General features: G+C 42.7%; 1 protein-coding gene and 1 pseudogene across 5 annotated transcripts in view; both read left to right on the top strand.

The window, feature by feature from the left end:
• The first annotated feature begins 3,762 nt into the window (after nt 1–3,762).
• LOC101518748 (small ribosomal subunit protein eS12-like) lies at nt 3,763–4,162 on the top strand (annotated as a pseudogene).
• A 6,110-nt stretch (nt 4,163–10,272) lies between these two features.
• The window catches only part of TRPM7 (transient receptor potential cation channel subfamily M member 7), a 105,604-nt gene continuing 93,764 nt past the window's right edge, over nt 10,273–22,112 (top strand). For all 5 annotated transcript variants that reach the window (XR_009245603.1, XR_009245604.1, XM_058665862.1 and 2 more), the window contains exon 1: nt 10,273–10,405. Coding sequence is in view for 3 of the 5 variants with exons in the window: in XM_058665862.1 (XP_058521845.1) it covers nt 10,403–10,405 (3 nt within the window). In the remaining 2 variants the exon portion in view is untranslated. The remainder of the gene's footprint in view (nt 10,406–22,112) is intronic.

Raw genomic sequence — 22,112 nt, forward strand, 5'->3', positions numbered from 1 at the left:
AGGACGGCCCAAAACTTTGGGACCCTGCACCCACGTGGGAGACCTGGAAGAGGTTCCTGGTTCCCGGCATCGGATCGGCGCGCACCGGCCCGTTGCGGCTCACTTGGGGAGTAAAACATCGGATGGAAGATCGTCCTCTCTGTCTCTCCTCCTCTCTGTATATCCGGCTTTCCAATAACAATAAAATCTTTAAAAAAAAAAAAAAAAAAAAAAAAAGGAAAGACAACATAAGGTATTGTACCTGTATTCCTGAGCAAACTTAAGTGAAAAACAAAGATTGCGGGGCTAATTACATTTTTGCATTAACTGAGTTTTCTTTTTTTTTTTTTTTTTTTTTTTTGATTTATTTCTTTTAATCATTTCGTTTTTGGAGTCTATTTTTATTATTTTTTTTTTAAGATTTATTTTTATTTGAAAAGTCAGATGTACAGAGAGGAGGAGAGACAGAGAGGAAGACCTTTCATCCTATGATTCACTCCCCAAGTGGTCACAATGGCCAGAGCTGAGCCAACTCAAAGCCAGGAACCAGCAGCCTCTTCCAGTCTCCTGCATGGATGCAGGGTCCCAAGGCTTTGGGCCGTCCTCGACTGCTTTCCCAGGCCACAAACAGGGAGCTGGATGAGAAGCGGGGCCACCATGATGGGATTAGAACCGGTGCCCATATGGGATGCAATCACATGCAAGGCGAGGACTTTAGCCACGAGACTATTGCACTGGGCCCTATTATGGTTTTTAAGTTTAGGTTTGTCTATTTATTTATTTAAAAATTGATTTATTTGAAAGGAGGAGTTACAGGGACAGAGAGATGGAAAGACAAAAGGATCTTTCTTCAGCTGATTCACTCTCCAAATGTCTGAAACATCTGGGTCAGGCCAAATCCAGGAGCTAGTGGCTTCATCTGGATCTCAGAGGAGTGGCAAGGGCCAAAGCATCTGGGCCATCTGCTGCTGCTTTCCCAGCCACATTAGCAGAGAAGCACAGCTGCTAATATCTGAATTGGCGCTCCAATATGAAATTCAAGTGCCACAAGAGGCATCTTAACCCACAAGGTCACAATGCTGGCTCCTAGATTGGTACTGTTTTTGTTGCAACTGATAAATTGCAAATTGACACAAATTACTGCATTTCATAATTTCACTTGGGTTCACTTTATGGTGTTTTATATTTTATAGTCTTTGATAACTGTACAATGATATATATGTACTTTTGGAGTGCCATACATATTGGGAAGCTCAACCTTTCCACCCCCGCTTCCAAAGTCCTCAGCTGGGGCTGACGTAGGCCCGATTAACAGGAGGAAAAGACACAAAACAAACTCAGGAGGCTTCAGACAAAAAGTGAAGACCAAAGAAGTGGTTAGGAATTAAGTGCTTCCACCAGACTGAACACCAACTGGTAGTGGAGAGAAGGTAAGGCTTCATTCAATATGGTTTACACAGACCTCTCCCAGCTCCCACTGCCTGTCATCATTGGCTGGAATGTTTCTTTCCTCCGGGCTTGAAGAGGATGTCTGTCATGTGGAAGTTTCATTTCTTGCTTTCAGGAAGAAAAAGAAGAGGTCAGAATGCCCTTCTTGTATCTGCTGACTTTTCAATGCCTTTAGCTTAAACTAATCAATACAAAATGACATATTTGGGTGTGGCATGTTCCGATCTCTTTCACCTAATGGCTTCACTGCTTTGAAAATGCCCTCTAGTCTGCCTCTGCACTACTTCCCTTTCTCCCAAGCCCTGACAATTACTGATTTTCTTAATGTTTCCATAGTTGTGTTTTTTTCCAGGATGGCATATAGCTGGAATCACGCAGTATGTGGCTTTCCATTTGGGTTTCTTTCATCTAGCAACATGCATTTAAGGTTCCTCTATATCTTTTCATAGTGCAGTAACTCATTGCCTCATATTGCTAATATTCCACTGTGTAGATATGTCATAGTTTTTTTGTTTATTCACCTACTGAAGGACATTTTGGTTACTTCTGTTTTTTGGCAACTATGAATAAAGCTGCTGTAAACATTTATGTGCAGGACTTTGTGCGCCTGTAAGCTTTTGACTCATCTGGGTCAATATCAAGGTACACAACTGCTGGATCGTATTACGAGGCTATGTTTGGTCCTGAAAGAAATGTCCCTTTCAAAGAGTCTACACTATTTTGCATTCCTATCACCTGTGAATGAGAGTTTTTCTTGCTCCATATCCTTGCCAAATTTGGTGTTGTAGGTATTTTTGCTTCTGGCCATTCTAAAATGTATATGGTGATAGGTCTCTCTTCTTCTACTTTGTAATTCATTGATAACATATGACGTGGAACATCTCATCATGTGCTGATTTACCCAGCATATACTTTGAAGAACTGTACGTTCTGATCTTTTGCCTTCTCTTCAGATTTAAATTTTTTCTCTTGTTGAATTTTAAGCATTCTTTACATGTTTTGGATACCAGTCTTTAAGAGTTAGGCATTTTCCAAATATTTTGTGCCAATTTATGACTTGTCTTTTCAGTATCTTAACAGTATCTCTCTCAGAGCAGAAATCTGTAATTTTCATGAAGTTCAAATAAACAATGTTTCCTTTATGAGTTTTGCTTTGGCATCACATCTGAAAAGTCATCAGAAAACTCTAAATCAGTTAGTTTTTATTCCGTTATCTTCTATGAGTTTTATATATTTAATTTTTACATTTGATTTGTTATTTGTTTTGAGATACTTTTTTTGTTTTGGGTAGAAGGCCTGTGTCACGGATAATTTTTTTTTCCTATCTTGAGAGCTTGTTTGGAGGTTCTAGCAGGGGAGTGCAGCCACTCCTATACCCTTGACCGAAGACGGGTCCTCCTCTAGCGGGGATGGCGTCTTCTTTGCAGCTTCGGGAGAGACGCACATGGAGCAGTGAGGGAGGAAGGGGACACCCGCCTAGCCAGCCAGATCAGCTGAATCAACCCTGGCGATCAATGGGGTGACAGATGTCGCAGCCAGATCGCCCTCACATCCATCTATCTTGATGTGCAATTGTTTCGGCACCACTGGTTGAAAAGACTATCCTTTTCCACTGAATTAACTTTGTTCTTCTGTCAAAGATCTGTTGACAGTACTTGTGTCCCATTAAGCTATTTTAATGATTCTTTAGCCAGTACATTCTGTCTTCATTTTGGAGCTGTGTGCTGGGTCTTAAAGCAGGATAGTATCATGTTAGTCCACTGTTCTTGTTCAATATTGTGCTGGCTCTTTTATGTTGTTTTTTTTGCCTTTCCACATAAACTTCAGAATCAGCTTACCAATATTCAAAAATGGCTTGCCAGGATTTCAATTGTGATTACATTGAGTCTAGATAAAGTTGAGAAGAACCAATGTCTTGACAGTGTTGAATCTTCTTACCAATGAATGTGGAATAAGTCCCTATTTATTTTGAGGTTTGTCCATTTATTTTTTCAGATTTTAGATTTTTCTCATGTAAATCTTACATGTACTTTGTTGAATGTACATCTGTCTCATCTTTTCATGCTAATATTAATACTGTTTTAATTTTACATTTCAGTTCTTCATTGTCCCATACAATTTTTATCTGGATAAGAAAATTTTTGCTTGAAAATGCTTTTTTGAGTACACTGTAATTCTTCTCTACAACAGAAATATACACATATGAGTAGACTGTGGCATTAAGTCACGTGAACAATGTTCAGAATTATGGCTCTTTACTGCCACCACTGCCGAGCCCCGCGGAGGCGAGGCCTGAGTGCATTCAAGATTTGGCTTCACTCTTAACCCACCGCCATGGCCAAGGAAGGCATCACTGCTGGAGGTGTAATGGACACAAATACCGCTTTACAAGAGGTGCTCAAGACCGCCCTCATCCATGATGACATTGCACATGGCATCTGTGAAGCAGTTAAAGCCTTAGACAAGCGCCAAGCCCACCTCTGTGTGCTGCCATCCAACTGTGATGAGCCCATGTATGTCAAGTTGGTGGAGGTCCTGTGTGCTGAACACCAGATCAACCTCATTAATGTTGATGACAAAAAGAAAACTTGGGAAATGGGTAGGCCTCTGTATAATTGACGGAGGGGGGAAGCCCGGTAAAGTGGTTGGCTGCAGTTGCGCAGTCATTAAGATCTATGGCAAAGAATCTCAAGCCAAAGATATCATTGAAGAATACTTCAAGTATAAGGAATGAACAAATAAACATTTGGCTCATAAAAAAAAAACAAACAATTATGGTTCTATTGCAATAGTTCTCAAACTGGGATATAATAGGCCTGAATTCCCAAAGCAGGCATATTTGACATGAACTCCTGCCCCAGCTTCTGATCCAGCTTCCTTCTGATGTTCACCCTGGAAGGCAGCAGCTGATGGCTTAGGTGCTTGGGTTCCTGTCACTTACAAGTTCCAGCTTCCAGACTTTTGTCTGGCACAGCCCCAGTTGTTGGAGGCATTTGGGATGTGAACCAGCATTTGCAAACTATTCTTTTCCTCTCTGTGTCTCTATCTTTTTTTAAAGATTTATTTATTTATACTTGCAAAGAGGGAATTTCAACTGAACTTGAACTATGGTTATGCAACAAGGTGGAGGAACCCACCATGGGGGGAGGGTGGGGGGGAGAATCCCAGATTCTATGTAATTACAACACAATGTAATTAATGAATAAATTTAATTTAAAAAAGATTTATTTATTTTTATTGGAAAGACAGATATACAGAGAGGAGGAGAGAAGAGAGGAGAGACAGAGAGGAAGATCTTCCGTCCGATGGTTCACTCCCCAAGTGATTGCAATGGCTGGTGCTGAGCCAATCCGAAGCCAGGATCCAGGAACGTCTTTCCAGGTCTCCTACATGGGTGCAGGGTCCCAAAGCCTTGGGCCGTCCTCGACTGCTTTCCCAGGCCACAAGCAGGGAGCTGGATGGGAAGTGGAGCAGCTGGGATTAGAACTGGTGCCTATATGGGATCCCAGCACATTCAAGGTGAGGACTTCAGCACCGGGCCCTCTGTGTCTCTCTTTATCTTTGTTCTACCTTTCAAAAAATAAAAGTAAATATATAAGCTTAAAAGATGTTTTCCATGATATATGAGTAATATTAAGGGAATTGGTTTTATGAGGAAAATTATGCTTCGGATTTTCTTTTACTTGCTTAGGTGACATTTCATAGTTATCTATTATGTCATGTGCAGTAGACTGGACACGTAGAAGTGAAGGCCAATTTCGTCAAAAAGGTTTGGAACAACATATTTCAAGAATGAGTTGCAAACAAAAGCACAAAGCCTGAGCCATGTAAGGGAGCGGCCTAGAGCACACAAGCATGGTCACTACATTGAGTGAATGGATGACTGATAGATTCAGCAATGGGAACACCAACTCCCACGGTGTGCTTTACATCAGTGTGCCTTCAACTGTGTAGGGGCAGCACCCTGTTTGAATCTGGCATTCTTTCCATGCTAGGCTGAGAGGACATAGTTATAGCTTCAGATGCTGGCTCATTTGAGGGTTTACTGATTCTCAAACAAGTATTTGTCAAGTGCTTCCTAGGTGTCACTCAGCACTGAGCTCAGTGATCAGGAAGATGGTTACAGTTATGACTTTCATGCACTAGAATACTTTCGGGGGGGACTGTTCAGTAGATTGCTAGGATAAAAGGCATAATAGGCATATAGGAAATATATAAAATAATAGCAAATACACAGTATATAACAGGAACACACAGGAGGGGTGGCTAACTCAAAGAGTGTGTGTGTGTGTATGTGTGTGTGCACGTGCATTTACAGGGAAGAAATAAAATAATTCCAAAATTTTTACAATTAAAATAATTAAACTTATCTATTTGAAAAGTAGAGAGAGAGAAAAAAAATCAAGAGCAAGTGAAAGAGCGAATGCTTCCATGCCTTGGTTTATTTCCCAAATGTCCACAGCAGCAAAGCCTGGGCTAAGCTCAAGCCTACAGCCTGAATTCCCCCAAGGTCTCCTTGTGGGTAGCAGGGAACCGAGTGCTGCATCCATCACTGCTGTCCTCCTAGGCTGCAGGAAACTGTATGGGAAGCAGGACTGGAATTTGAACCCAGGAACTCCAAAAGGGAATGTACATACCAAGCAGAATTTTAGCCAAACATCCCTGGTCCAACCTCTCCCCACACCCACCTATCACAGGCAACCAACCTAACCAAAAAACAAACAAAGAGAAGTAGAGACAAACTGAATCTTGATTAATGAACATTTGAGGAAGATAACAAAGAGCCTAGGGAAACTGTGAGTTGACATAATTCTGGAACAGAGATAAGGTCAGATTTTAAGGTATTTGAATTTGTTTATAAGAAACATTAATGGAGGCTGCCACATTTGCTCAACTGGCTAATCCACCTTCAAGTGCCAGGATCCCATATGGGCACAGGTTTGTGTTTCTGCGGCTCCACTTCCCATCCAGTTCCCTACTGCGGCTTGGGAAAGCAGTCGAGGATGGCCCAAAGCCTTGGGACCCTGCACCCTGAACCTGGCTTTGGTTCGGCTCATTCCAGCTGCTGTGTCCATTTGGAAAGTGAACCTACAGATAGAAGATCTTTGTCTCTCCCTCTCTATGTAAAATCTCCGTTTCCAATAAAAATAAATAAATCTTTTTTTTAAAAAAAAAAAGCAGCTCTGGTGGGTTTTAAGTAACATAAAGGTCATTCTTGTTAAATTATTTCTAAAGAAGAGGCTGACTGGGTTTGTTAATGCAGTCTCAGACATCTGATCACTTAGAGATTGATATGATTGTCATGCCTTGTGTCTTTGCTTGAGGGTGTTTCATTTCACATGTAATGCTCTTCACTTTTCCCACAAGACTCAGTTCAGATTCTATCACCTCCAAGTTTTCCAAATATCTTCAACTGGTGATTAAATTTGACCACTGCATAAGGATTTATTTCTACTACAATTTTTTTTTTAAGATTTATTTTATTACAAAGTCAGATATACAGAGAGGAGGAGAGACAGAGAGGAAGATCTTCCGTCCACTGGTTCACTCCCCAAATGAGCTCAACGGTCGGTGCTGTGCCGATCCGAAGCCGGGAACCAGGAACCTCTTCCAGGTCTCCTACACGGGTGCAGGGTCCCAAAGCATTGGGCTGTCCTCGGCTGCTTTCCCAGGCCACAAGCAGGGAGCTGGATGGGAAGTGGAGCTGCCGGGATTAGAACTGGTGCCCATATTGGGTCCGGGGGCGTTCAAGGCGAGGACTTTAGCTGCTAGGCCACGACACCGGGCCCTCTACCACAATTTTGAAATAAGATTTATTTATTTGGAAGGCAAACTTACAGAGAAAGGGACAAAGAGATTTTCCTCTGCTGGCTCACTCCTTAGAAGGACATAAAACAGCCTGAGCTGAAGCCAGGATCCCAGAACTCCAGCCAGGTCTCCCATGTGGGTGCGGGGGCACCAGCATGTGGACCATCTTCCACTGCTTTCCCAGGTGGACTAGCAGGGAGCTGGATCAAAATGGAAGCATTGGGATTTGTACCACTGCTCAACACCACAAGCAGCAGCTTAGCCCACTGTGCCAGAATTTGGTTCCTATAACACAGTTTTAGTGGCTATATATTACTGCATAATAAGTTAGCCAAAAATTTACTGTTAAAATAGCAACACACACTTTCTGTTCCCACAAAGTGTAGAGTCGTGGGTGTGGCCTACCTGGGTGATTCTCAGAATTTTTTGAGGTTACAAGATGCCAGCAGAGGGGCCTGTTTTTCCCAATTGCACCCCTTCTATGACACACATGAAATTCTAATACTATTTTATATTTAATTATGTACTGTGATAAATATCTGTTCTTTACAAATAAAAATGATAATTTTTTTCACACATACACACCCTCCTCCACAGGAAACAATTTTCATTCCTTGGAGGTGATTCAAACCTTTTTGGTGATGAGAATATGCAAAGCAGGCTGAGAACTAAAAATCCAGGAGAGCTGGGATAGACATTTTAAAAAAAGATAATTATAAATATATTTTGATTTTTTTAAAAAAAGACTTATTTTTTTCTTTATTGGAAAGTCAAATATACAGAGAGAAGAGACAGAAAAGATGATCTTCCAACCATTGATTCACTCCCTAAGTGGCCACAATGGGCCAGAGCTGCGCCGACCCAAAGCCAGGAGGACTGGCGCTCATATGGGATCCCAGTGCATGCAAGGCGAGGCTATACCCACTAGGCTATCGCGCTGGACCCGGGACAGACATTTTCACTGGCACTTTACTTACTGCTTTAAACAGAGTATAGCAAAAACTGTTTGTTTTAAAATCTGAGCAAGGAGAGGAAGCAGAGAAATGTTATCCAGTGAGAGTGGAAAACAGATGTGCCATTGACCATCGTGTAAATAGAGCTCCTACTGGGAACGTGTGAGAGAAAGAACAGTCAATATTTTCTGAGACACTGAATCTGTCTTGTTCAATGCAGATTACAAATGTTCCTGACATATTTTTAGGCATTCAATACATACTTTTTTCCAATAAATAATTCACCAGAATGACTACCGAATGGAAGTCAGCATCCGTCAATCTTAAGGCTGTTTGATCACACGAAAATGAAAGAATTCATTTAGTTAAGAATAAATATCCTTTCCCATTTCCAGCAACTCAACAGTCAAGAAACTCTTGGCATTATTCCACCATTCAAGGGAGGACTGAGGCACGTGTGGACACCCAAAGAACAGAATGACAAAGTATGGGGGAAAGGAGGCGCTCTCACTTCAGTCTGTGCTGGTGTTCCGACTTGCTTGTCTCCTCCTACTAGAGTAGTAAGTCTCCTCGGGCAGCAAATGTGTAGGCCCAGCTGAAATCTAGAAGATAAACATTTATTGAACACATGTACAAATTAGTCAAAACACCTGCCCTAAGGGACTGACAAGCCAGTATGACATACATATGAAGAAATTTTTGAACTTGGTCTTGCTGGACCTGTCAGGTGGGGAAAGTATACCCAATACTCGGAGACGGTTCCCAAACAAGGTCAAAACTTGCTGCAGGAAGTAGTGTGTGGCTCAGTTTTGCTGAAGGGAAGTTCAGACTTCAGCGAATTGTGGGTCAGAACACTGAAGAGATGGTAATTACACCGGGTGAGAGATGCCAGGGTTTAAAAAAAGTGCATGTTTTATGACTGCAGTATATAAAACTTGAACTAATATGCAGGAAGCACATCAGTACAGTTGGCCCTGTCTCCCCACAGAAGTCACATCAGAAGGATCTTAGAATTTTTTATATGAGGGAGTTGAGCATTGGCAGATTTTGATACCTGGGGTGGGGGTGGGGGGTGGCCTGAGACATCAGCGCAGGAGGAACGTTTCGCTGGGGAGGAAGTGTAAAAGGCTGGGGAAAACTTGGGGTGCTGTCTCGATTGTGGTGGTGATTTCATGGGTGGAGTCCATGTCAACGCACATTGACTGGTACACTTAAATATGTGCAGTTTGCCTCTTAATCATTTTTCAATACAACGTAAATATCAGTGCAGAGGGTCGGATTTAGGAACTCAAAAAGTCTTTCGGGGCAGAAAGACGATGCGTAGAAACCAGCGTTTTCAGGAAAATGGATTGCGGGCTTCCCAGTTGACAGGAACGATCATAAACTACCGCTAACAGCCAACCGGGGCCCGTCTGAGGGAAGACCAAGCAGCGCGTGTGAGACAAGGGGAATAAAGTCGGTCAGGAGTGCCGAGTGCGCGCGTGTGTCTGTGGGGGGACATTGGGTGGGGGTAAAGGTAGTCCTGTAACTTAAATCCGGAGGGACTGTTACTGGCAGGAACAGGGGAAGTCAGGGGAAGAACACGATTTAAGGTTAAGAAGATGACCGCAGAGTTTGGGCAGACAGAACAGGATTTTTAAGAAGCCCCTTCCCACAAGACGGGCCGGGAAGCTGCGCGCAGGCGGACACCACGCCGAGAGCCCTGCCACCGTCATCCTCTGCCACTGCTTCCCCGAGTTCCGCCCCGGGAGGTCCGGTCGACTTTTCGGAAGCCGGCGAGGACCTGGAGACCGCGGCGCCCGCCTCGGGTAACCCCGGCCACGAGGAAGGAGGTGCCCGAACCCGGCGCGCGCGCACACAGAGGCGGCCCCGCCAGCGCGAGGGCGCGCGCCCTCCACGTGACCCGCCCCGCGGGCGGCGACGCACCCGACGCGCCCCTCACGTGGTCTGTCTTCAGCCCCGTCGCCGGCGGAGGCGGGCGCGGGCGCGTCCCTGTGGCCAGTCACCCGGAGGAGTTGGTCGCACAATTATGAAAGACTCGGCTTCTGCTGCTAGCGCCGGAGCTGAGTTAGTTCTGAGAAGGTTTCCCTGGGCTGTCCTTGTCCGGCGGCCTCTGCTGCCGCCTACGGAGACGCTTCCCGATAGATGGCTACAGGCCGCGGAGGAGGAGGAGGTGGAGTTGCTGCCCTTCCGGAGTCCGCCCCGTGAGGAGAATGGTACTCGACCCACGCAGGCCCGGGTGGAGAATGGGGTGTTGCGGGCGGGCAAGGGACCCTGGCTGGCAAGTGTGTGCGGGGAGTCCGGTTCCTGGAGGTGGCGGCGTGGGGCTCCGAAGCCTCTGAATTGTCCGCAAGCTCCCGGAGTTGCCCTGGCGGGACGGGGTGTGCGCCGTGGTCGCTGGAAGCCGGGGAGCAGAGCTGGCGAGACCCCTGGGCTGAGCCCGGCTCCGGCCTCTGGCGGCGGCCGAGGCGCACGCCGGGACTTCCTGGCCGGGCTGAGCGGCCGCAGCGCGCCAGACGCAGCGCTCGGCTTCCAAGCTCCGCATCTCCCGGGAGCGCGGTCCTCCCGGCGCCAGAGGCTGACAGATAAGGCAGCCAAATGCTCTGCTCAAGTTCACCATGTGCAAGGAGGGAGGGTTGGGAGAGAACGAAAAAAAAAGGGGGGTTGGAGTCGTGCCTTGTGGGCTATGCAGCGAATACGCTACAGGTACACACGCTTCTCGCTGGAGCCGAGGGAAGGGATTTGATGTCGACGGTAGGTCTGATTTGGGATTTTCTTTAGGGAGAATGAAAACATGTTTGAGACGCTGATTGTGGGGCCCGGGGCGCCCCATGATCAGCTTCATCCGTTTTTTCTAGAAGAGTTGCTGTGGGGGGAGGGGAGAGGCATGCAGAGACGCAGAGGCGGTGCATTGCAGTTTTTGATAGAGCTTTTTTTTTTTTTAATTAAGGCCAAGAACCAAATGTGAAGATTTCTTTCAAAGAAAGTCATTAAGATTAGAGAGGTATTTTTGCTCAGTGGTTGAACTTGATAGGCTTAATGCAAACAAGTCTCTCTCTCTGCTGGAGCCTGGCAGGTTTACTTTGCTCCACAAACTGATTTCAGTGCCATACAAAACTGAAACCAGAGTTCTTTCTTACCCCGTGAAGGTACTTGTGCTATTTTTCAGTTAATGGGTGTAGGGAGGGGTTCTGTAGCCAGTGTGTCGCTCTTTTTGTTATTTTTTCAAGGCAGAGGTAACAGAGAGGAAAGACAAATCGTACATCTACTGATTGACTCCTCAGGTAGTTGGGACAGCTGGAGCTGAGCCAGTCTGAAGCCTGGAGCTTTTTCCACGTCTCCCACATAAGGACTTGAGCCGTTTCCGCTGCTTTCCCATGCCATCAGCAGGGAGCTGGTGGGAAGTGGAACAGCCAAGACGCAAACTGGGCCCATGTGGGATGCTGGCATTGCAGGTGGAAGTTCAGCCTAGGCTCCTAGGCAAGCTTACTTTTAAACAGCTCATGTTCTAGTAATTTAAACAAGATCTACCTGTTACCAACATTACCTCATAACACTATTTAGTGTCTTCCACGATTCAGGCAGTGTAATACTTAGCAATCTTCATGGGAGAGTTTATATATGCCAAAAGCAAAAGGTTTGACATACCATTGCAGGGATTACTGTGTCACTATGGCGTTGTCAGGGCAAGAGAAAGTCTTGGTATGCTTGAAAAAGAACTAATGGTACAAGTGACCATGGTAGAGGAAATAGTAAGTTGGAATTAGCTTGGAAATAGAAGGAATAATGAATTGGTGATTTTGTCTTAAGAGAGCTTTGACATAATGCAATGTAATTAATGAAGTTAAATAATAAATAATTAAAAAAAAAGAGAGCTTTGGATAACAAGGGCATCCTTTGTTTCTTGGAACAGTGCTGTACATAATTTGGAGTAAGTGGAGTGTGGGGTGGCATAGATATCGATGAGTATATTATAAAGAGACGTGGACCAGATTTTTTTTTTTTTTTACTTTTAGATGTTTATTTTTTCAAAATTCTTTTTTTAAATTTTTGATGATTTTTACAGTGTTGATTAGCCTGATTAGGGTCAAGGGCTACAGGAAGGTGGGTGAGATTTCCACATTCTCTTCTTTTTCATCCTGTGTCTGGGTGGAGGGGAGAGAGAGGAGAGAAGCCACATCCAGCCTCCTAATGCCTCTGTACCCTGGGCTGGAGGACAGCCACCCGACCCCACCCCAGGTCCCTGAGGTGGGGCATGTTCCGAGACTCCAGCCCAAGAGGTTTTGATAATTCAACAGTTCTAAATTACTGCCACTCCAGGCATGATGAAATCTCTCCAGAATCCACTGACTGACATAGTCCACCTTAGAGTCTCTGTTTGCCCAGATTTTCACTGCCAACAGGTGGCTAGGGTAGTTGATCAATTTGTTCTGTCCTCTGTCCTCTGTTATGGTACCAGGTGTGCTCTGCAGGTTCCAATGTACTGCCATATCCTCTATGTGCACCTGGATATGCTGTCCACTGCTCCATCTGAGCCACTGAGGAAGCTCAGCTCTGACACATGCACTCCACGGTCAGACCATGGAACCTGCAGTTTTCTTCATGGCTGGGGTTCTGAGTCCAGCAATTCATTTTGGGGGATCCCCATAGAAACTTCATCTGAGGTGATCCCAAATCTGATTCTTGTGTGTGCTTGCGGATTGCAGGCATATAGCATCTATAGATACTGTATTTTATGTATCAACATGTCTTAAAAAGTCAGGACTCAACATAACTTTGGTACTTTTGGCGCACCTAAAATTTACTAGTTCTCAATGATTATTAAATATTCAGTGAATTTCCCTAATTGTTTCTTTTTGTCCAATTGATTTGTTTTAATCAGACTCTGAATAAGTACATCCTATTTGAGTGATAACTCTTTCAGTGTGTATTTCCTCCAGCTTTCTTTTTGGTCTTATTTACAGTTTATTTGTCGACAGACCCTTAGTATCTGCCTTAAAGAATTCCTGTTGAATGCCTCTCTGAACTTTCATGAATTTTTCCTCTGTATCCTAGCTTTAATGCTCTAACATTAATATAAAGATTTAGTCAGAGTGTGGTGTTAGATTTTGTCAATACCACTTAACAGGTAGTGCTGTGTCTTTTCTGTTGCATCACATTAATAGTCACATGTTTTCTTAATTTTTTTGTTTTTGTTTTTTTCATGTTAAGGTTCACCAGTGTATTCATTTTTTATTTGCCTGATCCCTGACTTGTAAATCTTCCCATCATTCATATACTTTTTATAGTGGTTGCCAGTAATGTTCTAATAGAACCATTGATAATTCTTGCCTTTATGTTTTGAAACTGAATTCCTGGTTTTCTTTTCTTTAGGGGAATGTTTCTGTTGCATAAAGATTTTGTGTGTATGACTGCCTGTTATATCTGTCTTAGCTATGATATTTGGAAGCAAAATTCAGAGTGGTTAAGATTAATTTAAGATATAAGCATCATTAGACTATGGGGATTTACACTGATTCTTTGTTGATGGATAAAAAGGACTTAAATGGCTGTCACTTAGAAAATGCTTTACAGATTACTTTGAATATGTATTCAGTGTTTATATGTTTACTTCTCATTTACATGATCAAATGCTTAGTTTTAATTTGAATAAGTACTTTTGGTGGGGTTTTATTTTGGTCCTTGGTTCAGTTCATTTTGACTTTAGAAAATTTTCTGTAATCTGTTTAACCTTTTTGGGAGGTGGGGTATGGGTTTAATGTTATGACCATTTAGAAATTCTCCAAACTCTGCTAAAGAGATGCTGGTGTATAGAGGTACCTATGCGTCTTTGCAAGGTATCAATTTATTTTTTCTAAATTAAAAAAAAAAAAAAGATTTATTTTTAATGGAAAGGCAAAGCTGTAGCTCTGTAGAGAGAAGGAGCCACAGAGAGGAAGATCTTCCATTCTCTGATTCATTTCCCAAATGGCTGCAATGGCTGGAGCTGAGCCTGGTCTCCCTTGTGGCTGCCATCTTCTGCTGTTTTCTGGCCCCAACTTATTTTTTTCTTAAAGTTTTTGCATGTTTGTTTTTAGGAAGATTTCTTTGTTTTTTGAAAAGCTGGTTCATTTCCCAAATGACTTCAAGGGCCAGGGCTGGACCACCCTGAGCCAGGGGCCTGGAACTCTGTTTTGGTGTCCCTGATGGAGCAGCAGGAGCCCAAGCACTATGACCATCTTCCAGTGCTTTCCCAGGTGTATTAGGAGGGAGCTGGATCCTGAATTAGAGTGGCCATAGCTCAAACCAGCCCTCACTGCAGATACTGGCAACCTCCCCACAACTTTTTTTTTAAAGGTTTATTTTATTTTTATTACAAAGACAGATATACAGAGAGGAAGGTCCTCCGTCCGATGGTTCGCTCCTCAAGCGGCCGTAACGGCTGGAGCTGAGCCAGTCCGAAGGCAGGAGCCAGGAACTTCTTCCAGGTCTCCCACACAGGTGCAGGGTTCCAAGGCTTTGGGCTATCCTCGACTGCTTTCCCAGGCCACAAGCAGGGAGCTGGATGGGAAGCGGGGCTGCTGGGCTTAGAATTGGCACCCATATGGGATCCCGGCCCCTTCAAGGTGAGGACCTCAGCGGCTAGGCCACTGCGCCGGGCCCCTCCCCCCAACTTTTTATAAGTACCACCATTGTTTCCTTTTGTAGGAGCCAGTTGATAATTGGTCCGTTACTTGATTTCAGGAGTAATACTAAGAGTAAAGTCTATTAAAACACTATTTTTCTCTCCTACAATTACCATGTAAACAAAAATACCAGTTTCAGCTGCTGAACATCTTAAAGTCAACCTTTGGAAACCTAACTCCTCATGGAAAGTAAGAAGAAAGCTTTTGAGTCAAGCCGTATCAAGACTATAGTCTCCTTGATACTATAGCTTACTGGTGGAAAGGTATGTGCAAAATGAAATTTAGCAGCACTTTCTTCTGACATTTTGGTAATATTTTAGAGTAGTAGAATGTAATAGTCTGAGAAGCAGGCTGTTGCTATGAGGAAGTGATTGGTGAAACATTCATTGGACATAAATGATGGGGCTTTCCATTTACTTTGGTATGTTAACCAGTAGTTTTCACAGTTTTAAATTTAAGAGTATGATTTACTTTATCCAATATATAGAAATTACTCTTGTCTGAGGAAAGTGTATGGTAGGTTTTATGTACTTTTCTTTTAAGATTTATAAATTTTTATTTGAAAGACAGATTTACAAAAAGAAGGAGAGATCTTTCACCTATTGGTTCACTTCCCAAGTGACCATATTGGTCAGAGTTGAGCCAGTGCAAAGGAACTAGGAGCTTCTTCCAGGCCTCCCATGTGTGCTGAGGCCCAAGCAGTTTGGCCATCCTCCACTGCTTTCACAGGTCACAAGCAGGGAGCTGGATGGGAAGTGGAGCAGCCAGAACTTTGAACCAGGAAATTGGTACTGCAGGCAGAGGCTTAGCCTATTGCAGCAGGATACTGGGCCTTAGAAATGTTTTGGTCCCCACACTCCCTGTCAGTGACTATCAGGATCACTCCCGAAATCCCTCAAAACAAACAAACAAACAAACAAAAAACCTAGAATAGATAGAGAACAACAAGGAAAGCTTAGAATCAGACAGCATGGATTCACGTATACCTTACTAGGTGGGACACAAAGATTAGTTACTCCTCACTAGGGTTTTGAAGATTTCTCTGCACACTCCTCCTAAAACTGTTCTGCACCTAAACTGGTGACAAATATCTTGTTAGAGTTATAAGCCAGTCTAGACTACCCGGAAAAAAGCCAGGTTCAACAAAATTGTGCTTCAACGCTATAAAATGCTAAATACTATAATGAAAATAGACACGAGACAGCTGAATAGTAATCTATAGCTATTTTAAGGTGTATAGAATCCGGTTGTATATAAACTGAAATTGAAATGTCAATGAAGAAGTCACAGGATGTGGCTAAGAACTTGCCTTTTTTTTTTTTAAACTTATTGGTTACTCAATACTGTATCATTTAATTCCACAACGTTATAAATTGTTGCTGATGCTATGTTGGGACTTTTAATTGATCGGGAAGATACTCTGTTGGCTCTGCCTTCAAACCAGAGATGGTCTCCCCAACAAGCAGTTGAACTTAATCTGGACAATAAGATGCTGGACTCTGCTTGGTATATGCTTGCAATGAAAGAATCTCAACTGAACTTGAACTGTGGTTATGCAACAAGATGGAGGAATCCACCATGGGGAAAGGGTATGAGGAGTGGTGGGGGGAATCCCAGTGCCTATAAAACTGTGTCACATAATGCAATGTAATTAATAAAATTTTTTTCATAAAAAAGAAATGTTTTTAGATTAGCTGACATGTATTAACATTTAGCTGTGGCCATTGTTCTGAGTGCTTTACACAGATCAGTTGTATTAATGCCTTGAGAAAACTGATGTAGGCTCTGTTTGGTTCTCTTTTATTTATATAAAGGACAGAACACAACATTACTTATTAATTGCTTGTTAAGTAGTAGATACTGGTTTGCCACAGCATGGAAACATGGAGAAGGCTTGTGATATGCAGGGCAAGTATGTTTTTGTGAGATCTCAGATGGGAGATATGAAATTAAAAAGTTGAGGTTGTTTGAAAATGTGTTACTTTTTTAAAAATTAATTTTTATTATTTTTTTATGATACAGTTCCATAAGCTCTGGGATTTCCCATTCTCCCTTCCCAAATACCCTCCCCCGCCCCCAATGATTTTCTATTCAGTATTACATTGGGTGGTCCTTCATGAACAGCCATAAGTCCATCATGGTGTTACTGAAGTGCTTCCCGACATTGTAGGCATGGGCAGTGTTGGAGAGTCCAGCATCCTACTGTCAGATATTTTCAGCTGTTTCACTGGGAGTAAAGCATAGAGACATACTGCACTTTGTCTCCAAGTATGTGTTACTTTTAAAAAATTTGATTACACCATGCTTTCTTCCGGTGATATGAATCCTGATAGAATTTTCTTTATTACCAAATTGTTAGAATGAACCTGAGGGCAGTTTATTCATGGCTCAGTTGTATACTTTTGACTGTGACAAAAGTGGAGAGACTACTCTGGTGGCATCCTTTAAAAGATTGGGAAAGTCATTAACTGGAGGAGTTTCCGTATATAGTGTATTGGTTTTTAACTTTGATGTATTCATTTGTTAATATTTACTTGATAGCATGTACTTTACTCTCTAAAGATTTATTTATCTGAAAGGCAGGATGGCAAAGAGAGGGAGAGAGACGAGATCTCCCATCTGTTGGTTCACTTCACAGATGGCCATAACAGCCAGGTCTGATCAGGCTGAAACCAGGAGACAAGAACCCATCCTGTTCTCCTGCATGCGTGCACGGACGGGCTCAAGGGCCTGGCACATCTTCTACTGTCTGCGTTAGCAAGGAGCTGGATCTTAAGTGAAACACTCAGAACTTGAACTGATTTTCATGTGATATGCTGGCAGTGGTGTAACCTACTGTGCAACAGTATCAGTACCTAAAGTTTGTTTCAGTATTTTATCTTTAGTCCATCAAATATTCACTTTTGCACTTAGTTTGTGTAGATATATATTATGGTATAATTATTCATGTTTTCTGTGCCACAGTGCTTGCCCCAATATATGGAACTTTTCTACCAATTATTTGTCTCACATGTTTTTCTTTTTTTTTTTAAAGATTTATTTATTTTATTACAGAGTCAGATATACAGAGAGGAGGAGAGACAGAGAGGAAGATCTTCCATCCGATGAGTCACTCCCCAAGTGAGCCACAACGGCCGATGCACGCCAATCCAAAGCCGGGAACCTGGAACCTCTTCCGGGTCTCCCACGTGGGTGCAGGGTCCCAATGCGTTGGGCCGTCCTCGACTGCTTTCCCAGGCCACAAGCAGGGAGCTGGATGGGAAGTGGAGCTGCCGGGATTAGAACCGGCGTCCATATGGGATCCCGGGGTGTTCAAGGCGAGGACTTTAGCCGCTAGGCCACGCCGCCGGGCCTTGGTTTTGGATTTATAGTCTCCAGAAATGTGAGGAATATATGGAATATTTTAATTGTTTAATCCACAAACGGTATGGAATTATAATCCAAGGTAAATAAGGCAATCATTGATGAAATTAACTGTACTTCATGCTCTTTCCTGCAGTAGAAAGCAGAAATATCTGTATAGATCCTTTTATTTTTGTTTTTTTGATGCTTGCATAATTTTTTAAGATCTGTTTCTTTTTATTGAAAAGACAGATCTAGAGAGAGGAGAGACAGAAAGATCATTTTATTTGCTAATTCACTTCAACTAGAACTGAGCCATTCTGAAGCCAGGAGCCAGGAACTTCTTCCATATAGGTACAAGGTCCCAAGGCCTTGGACCATCCTTTACTGTTTTCCCGTGTCATGAACAAGGAGCTGGATGGAAAGTGGAGTAGCCAACACATGAACCGACGCCCATATGGGATCCTGGCACATGTAGGCAGATTAGCGAGTTGAGCCATTGCACTGACCTGGAGTGTAGATCCACTTATAAAAGTTGGGATGATTATATATGTATGTTCATGAGCCATCCAGAGATTTGTGCAGAATTTAGATGCAGGTTTTGGACCCAACGTGGTTCCCTAGTGGCTTAAGTCTTCACCTTGCATGCACATGATCGCCTGTGGGTGCCAGTTTGTATCCCAGCTGCTCCGCTTCTCATCCAGCTCCCTGCTTGTGGCCTAGGAAAGCAGTTGAGGACGGCCCAAATCCTTGGGACCCTGTACCTATGTGGGAGACCCAGAAAAAGCTCCTGGCTCCTGGTTTCAAGTCAGCTGAGCTTTGGCTGTGAGGCCACTTGGGGAGTGAACCAGCAGATGGAAGATCTTTCTGTCTTTTTCTAATCTGACTTTCTAATAAAAAATTAAGTAAATCTTTGAAAAATAAATAAAATGCAGTTTTTAGAGCTCCTTTTTAGTGGAGCTCTCCTTTACAGAAATTTTCTAACCACTTTCCATTTGCTAGTTTTTGTTTTTCAAGATTTTTAAAGATTTATTTAGAGAGAGGAAGGGACAAGGGAGAAATATTTTTGTTCTGCTGGTTCACTTTCCTGATGGCTGCCATAGTCGGACATGGCTAGGCTGATGCTAGGAGGAACTTCATCCTGCTTTTGTATGTGAATTCAGAGACCCAGATACTGAGCTGTTTGTATTGCAGGTGTGTGTTGAATCGAAATTGGATTGGAGCAAGTCCAGGGCTGGAACCCAGCCACTCTTACATGACATGGCTTCCCAGGCAGCATGTTGCCCACCAGGCCAGATGCTCAGGCCAAAATCTGCTTTAAAGGCCCTGAAGATCATTAGATAGACTTCATGATGCCTTTGTATGCTAACATTCTGTGAACATCCATGTTAAACATCTATCTAAAACGTCTCAAATCCCAAATGATGCCACAAGTGGGAAATAACATCCTAGAACTTTCAAGGCTCATTGTTGAACTCACAGGCACTAACAGTACTTTATAAAGGCTATAGGATGTATACAAAACATAAATGAATTTCATGTGTGGACTTGGCTTATTGCATTATGTATTTGCAAATGTTTAAAAACTGAACTGTGAAGCTTTGTTACTCGCAAGCATTTCAGGTAAAGGGATAATTCCAATTTGTAATTTATTGGCTGGAACATAATACATTTAGGAAATTTTCATATTTGTGTTTGTAGTTTGCCACCTCTTGGTAAAAATTGGGTATTGCAGCCGAGAAAAAAAGAAATGCTTAAGAAATATATATAATATATTATATAAGATAAATATATAAAATATGATTTGTATAATCTACACATATGCATGAAGTTATAAATCGAGAGATTTGATCAGGTAACTGATGACAAAGCAGAAAGTACGAATTTTAAAATTGTTAAAACTTACTATTGAGTGAAACTTACAGCTTGCACACAGGATGTGTAAATGACATAAACAATGCAAGTGCTCTTTGTAGGAAGACTATTTGGCTTTTAAACTAGCAGAATTAGTGATAGTAAGTCCTTGGAATGAGATAGTCTTGAAATACTCAAAGTACTGGAGGAAATAAAATGGGCAACAAATAGTACTATTGGCATGGCCAGAATTTAGCCTAGTGAATAAAATCCTGGTTAAGACATTGGTGTTGGATATTGGCATACCTGGGTTCATTTCCCACATGGGGCTTCTGCCTCCAGCACAGTGTCCTGGAGCTTGAGAAACAGTGATCATAGTTCAGATGATTGAGTTCCCACCATCTATGTGGTGACCTGGACTGAGAACCTGACTCCTGGCTTTGGCATGACCTAGCCCTGACCATTGCAGGTATTTGGGGCGTGAACCAGTGGATTAGAGGTGTTTCTGTCTAGAAAAAAAAAAATACTGTGGGCAGAACTATCTATCAGAAATGAAGGAGATACAAACACTTATCTAAATAAATAAAAACTTATGAGAGATTCTTGCCACTAGACCTGTGCTAAGAAATGCTGATAGTGGGGCCTAGTGCAATGTCTCAGTGGCTAAAATCCTTTGCACGCTCTGGGATCCCATATGGGCACTAGTTCCGTGTCCTGGTTGAGCCACTTCTCATCCAGCTTCTTGCTTATGGACTGGAAAAGCAGTCTAGGACGGCCCAAAGCCTTGGGACACTGCACCTGCGAAGGAGACCCAAAAGAAGCTCCTGGCTTCTAATCAGCACAGCTCTGGCTATTGGATCTGCTTGGCAAGTGAACCAGTGGGTGGAAGAACTTTGTCTCTCTTCATCTCTGTAAATCTGACTTTCCAATAAGAATAAAAAAATCTTAAAGAAAAAAATGAAATGCTAATTGTAATTCTTTGGAACAAAGGAAAAAGATGCTAATTAGTAACAAAAATATGAAATTATAACACTTGGGGCCAGTGCTATGTTTCAGCAGGCTAATTCTCCATCTTCAGACGCCGGCATCCCCAATGGGCATTGGTTTGTGTCCAGGGTGCTTCACGTTGATACAGCTCCCTGCTTTTGGCCTGGAAAAGCAGAGGGGAATGCAGGCTCTTTGGCCCCTGCATCCACGTGGGAAACCTCAGAAAAAGCTCCTAGCTCCTCAACTCAGGCCACTGTGGCCATTTGGGGAGTAAACCAGCTGATGGAAGATCTTTCCCTCTCTGTCTCTGTAAATTTGCCTTTGAAATAAAAATAAATCTTCAAAAACTTACAAAAGCTTAATGGCAAATGTAAACACAAATTCCAAATATTTGGATACTATGATAGTAGTATGTAATCACATTTTTATATGAAATTTAAAGAGATTAGAAGTATAGCAACAGTAATTTGTTAAGGGATTATACACTATTAAAATAGGTGAGATTTGAATTAAAATTTTAAAGTGAGGCAGGTGATGCTAGAATAAAATTGTAAGTTTTAGAGTAACCACAGACCAGAGCCCAAAGCAGAAAGATGAAAGGCAAAAGTATAGTGGATACATCAGATAAAGGTACTAAAAATTCACTGCAATTTTGCAAGGAAGACTGCAAGAGAGGAAGAAAAAACACAGAATCTATGAAACAACCAGAAAATAATGGTAGTAGAAAGTCCCTGCATATAAATGAGTTATTGTTTTGAATGTAATTTAAATTTTGCAAATAGACATAGAATAATCGAATGAATTAATGTGCAAGATCCTTCTATATGCTGCTTAATAGAGACCCATTTCACACGTTTAGACGCTTTCAAAGTGAAAGGATGATGGCAACCTGAGACTCTGGGACAGCACTGGGGCTGCAGTTTGCAGTTTGCAGTTGGCATCCCAAATAGGCACTGATTTGAGTCCTGGCTACTCCGCTTCTGATCCTTGCTAATTGCGTAGGAGAAGCAACAAAAGATGGCCCAAGTGCTTGGGCCCCTACCACTCACTTGGGAGACCTAGCAGAATCTCCTGG

This window comes from Ochotona princeps, chromosome 6, assembly GCF_030435755.1.
Source record: "Ochotona princeps isolate mOchPri1 chromosome 6, mOchPri1.hap1, whole genome shotgun sequence".
NCBI lineage: Eukaryota > Metazoa > Chordata > Mammalia > Lagomorpha > Ochotonidae > Ochotona > Ochotona princeps.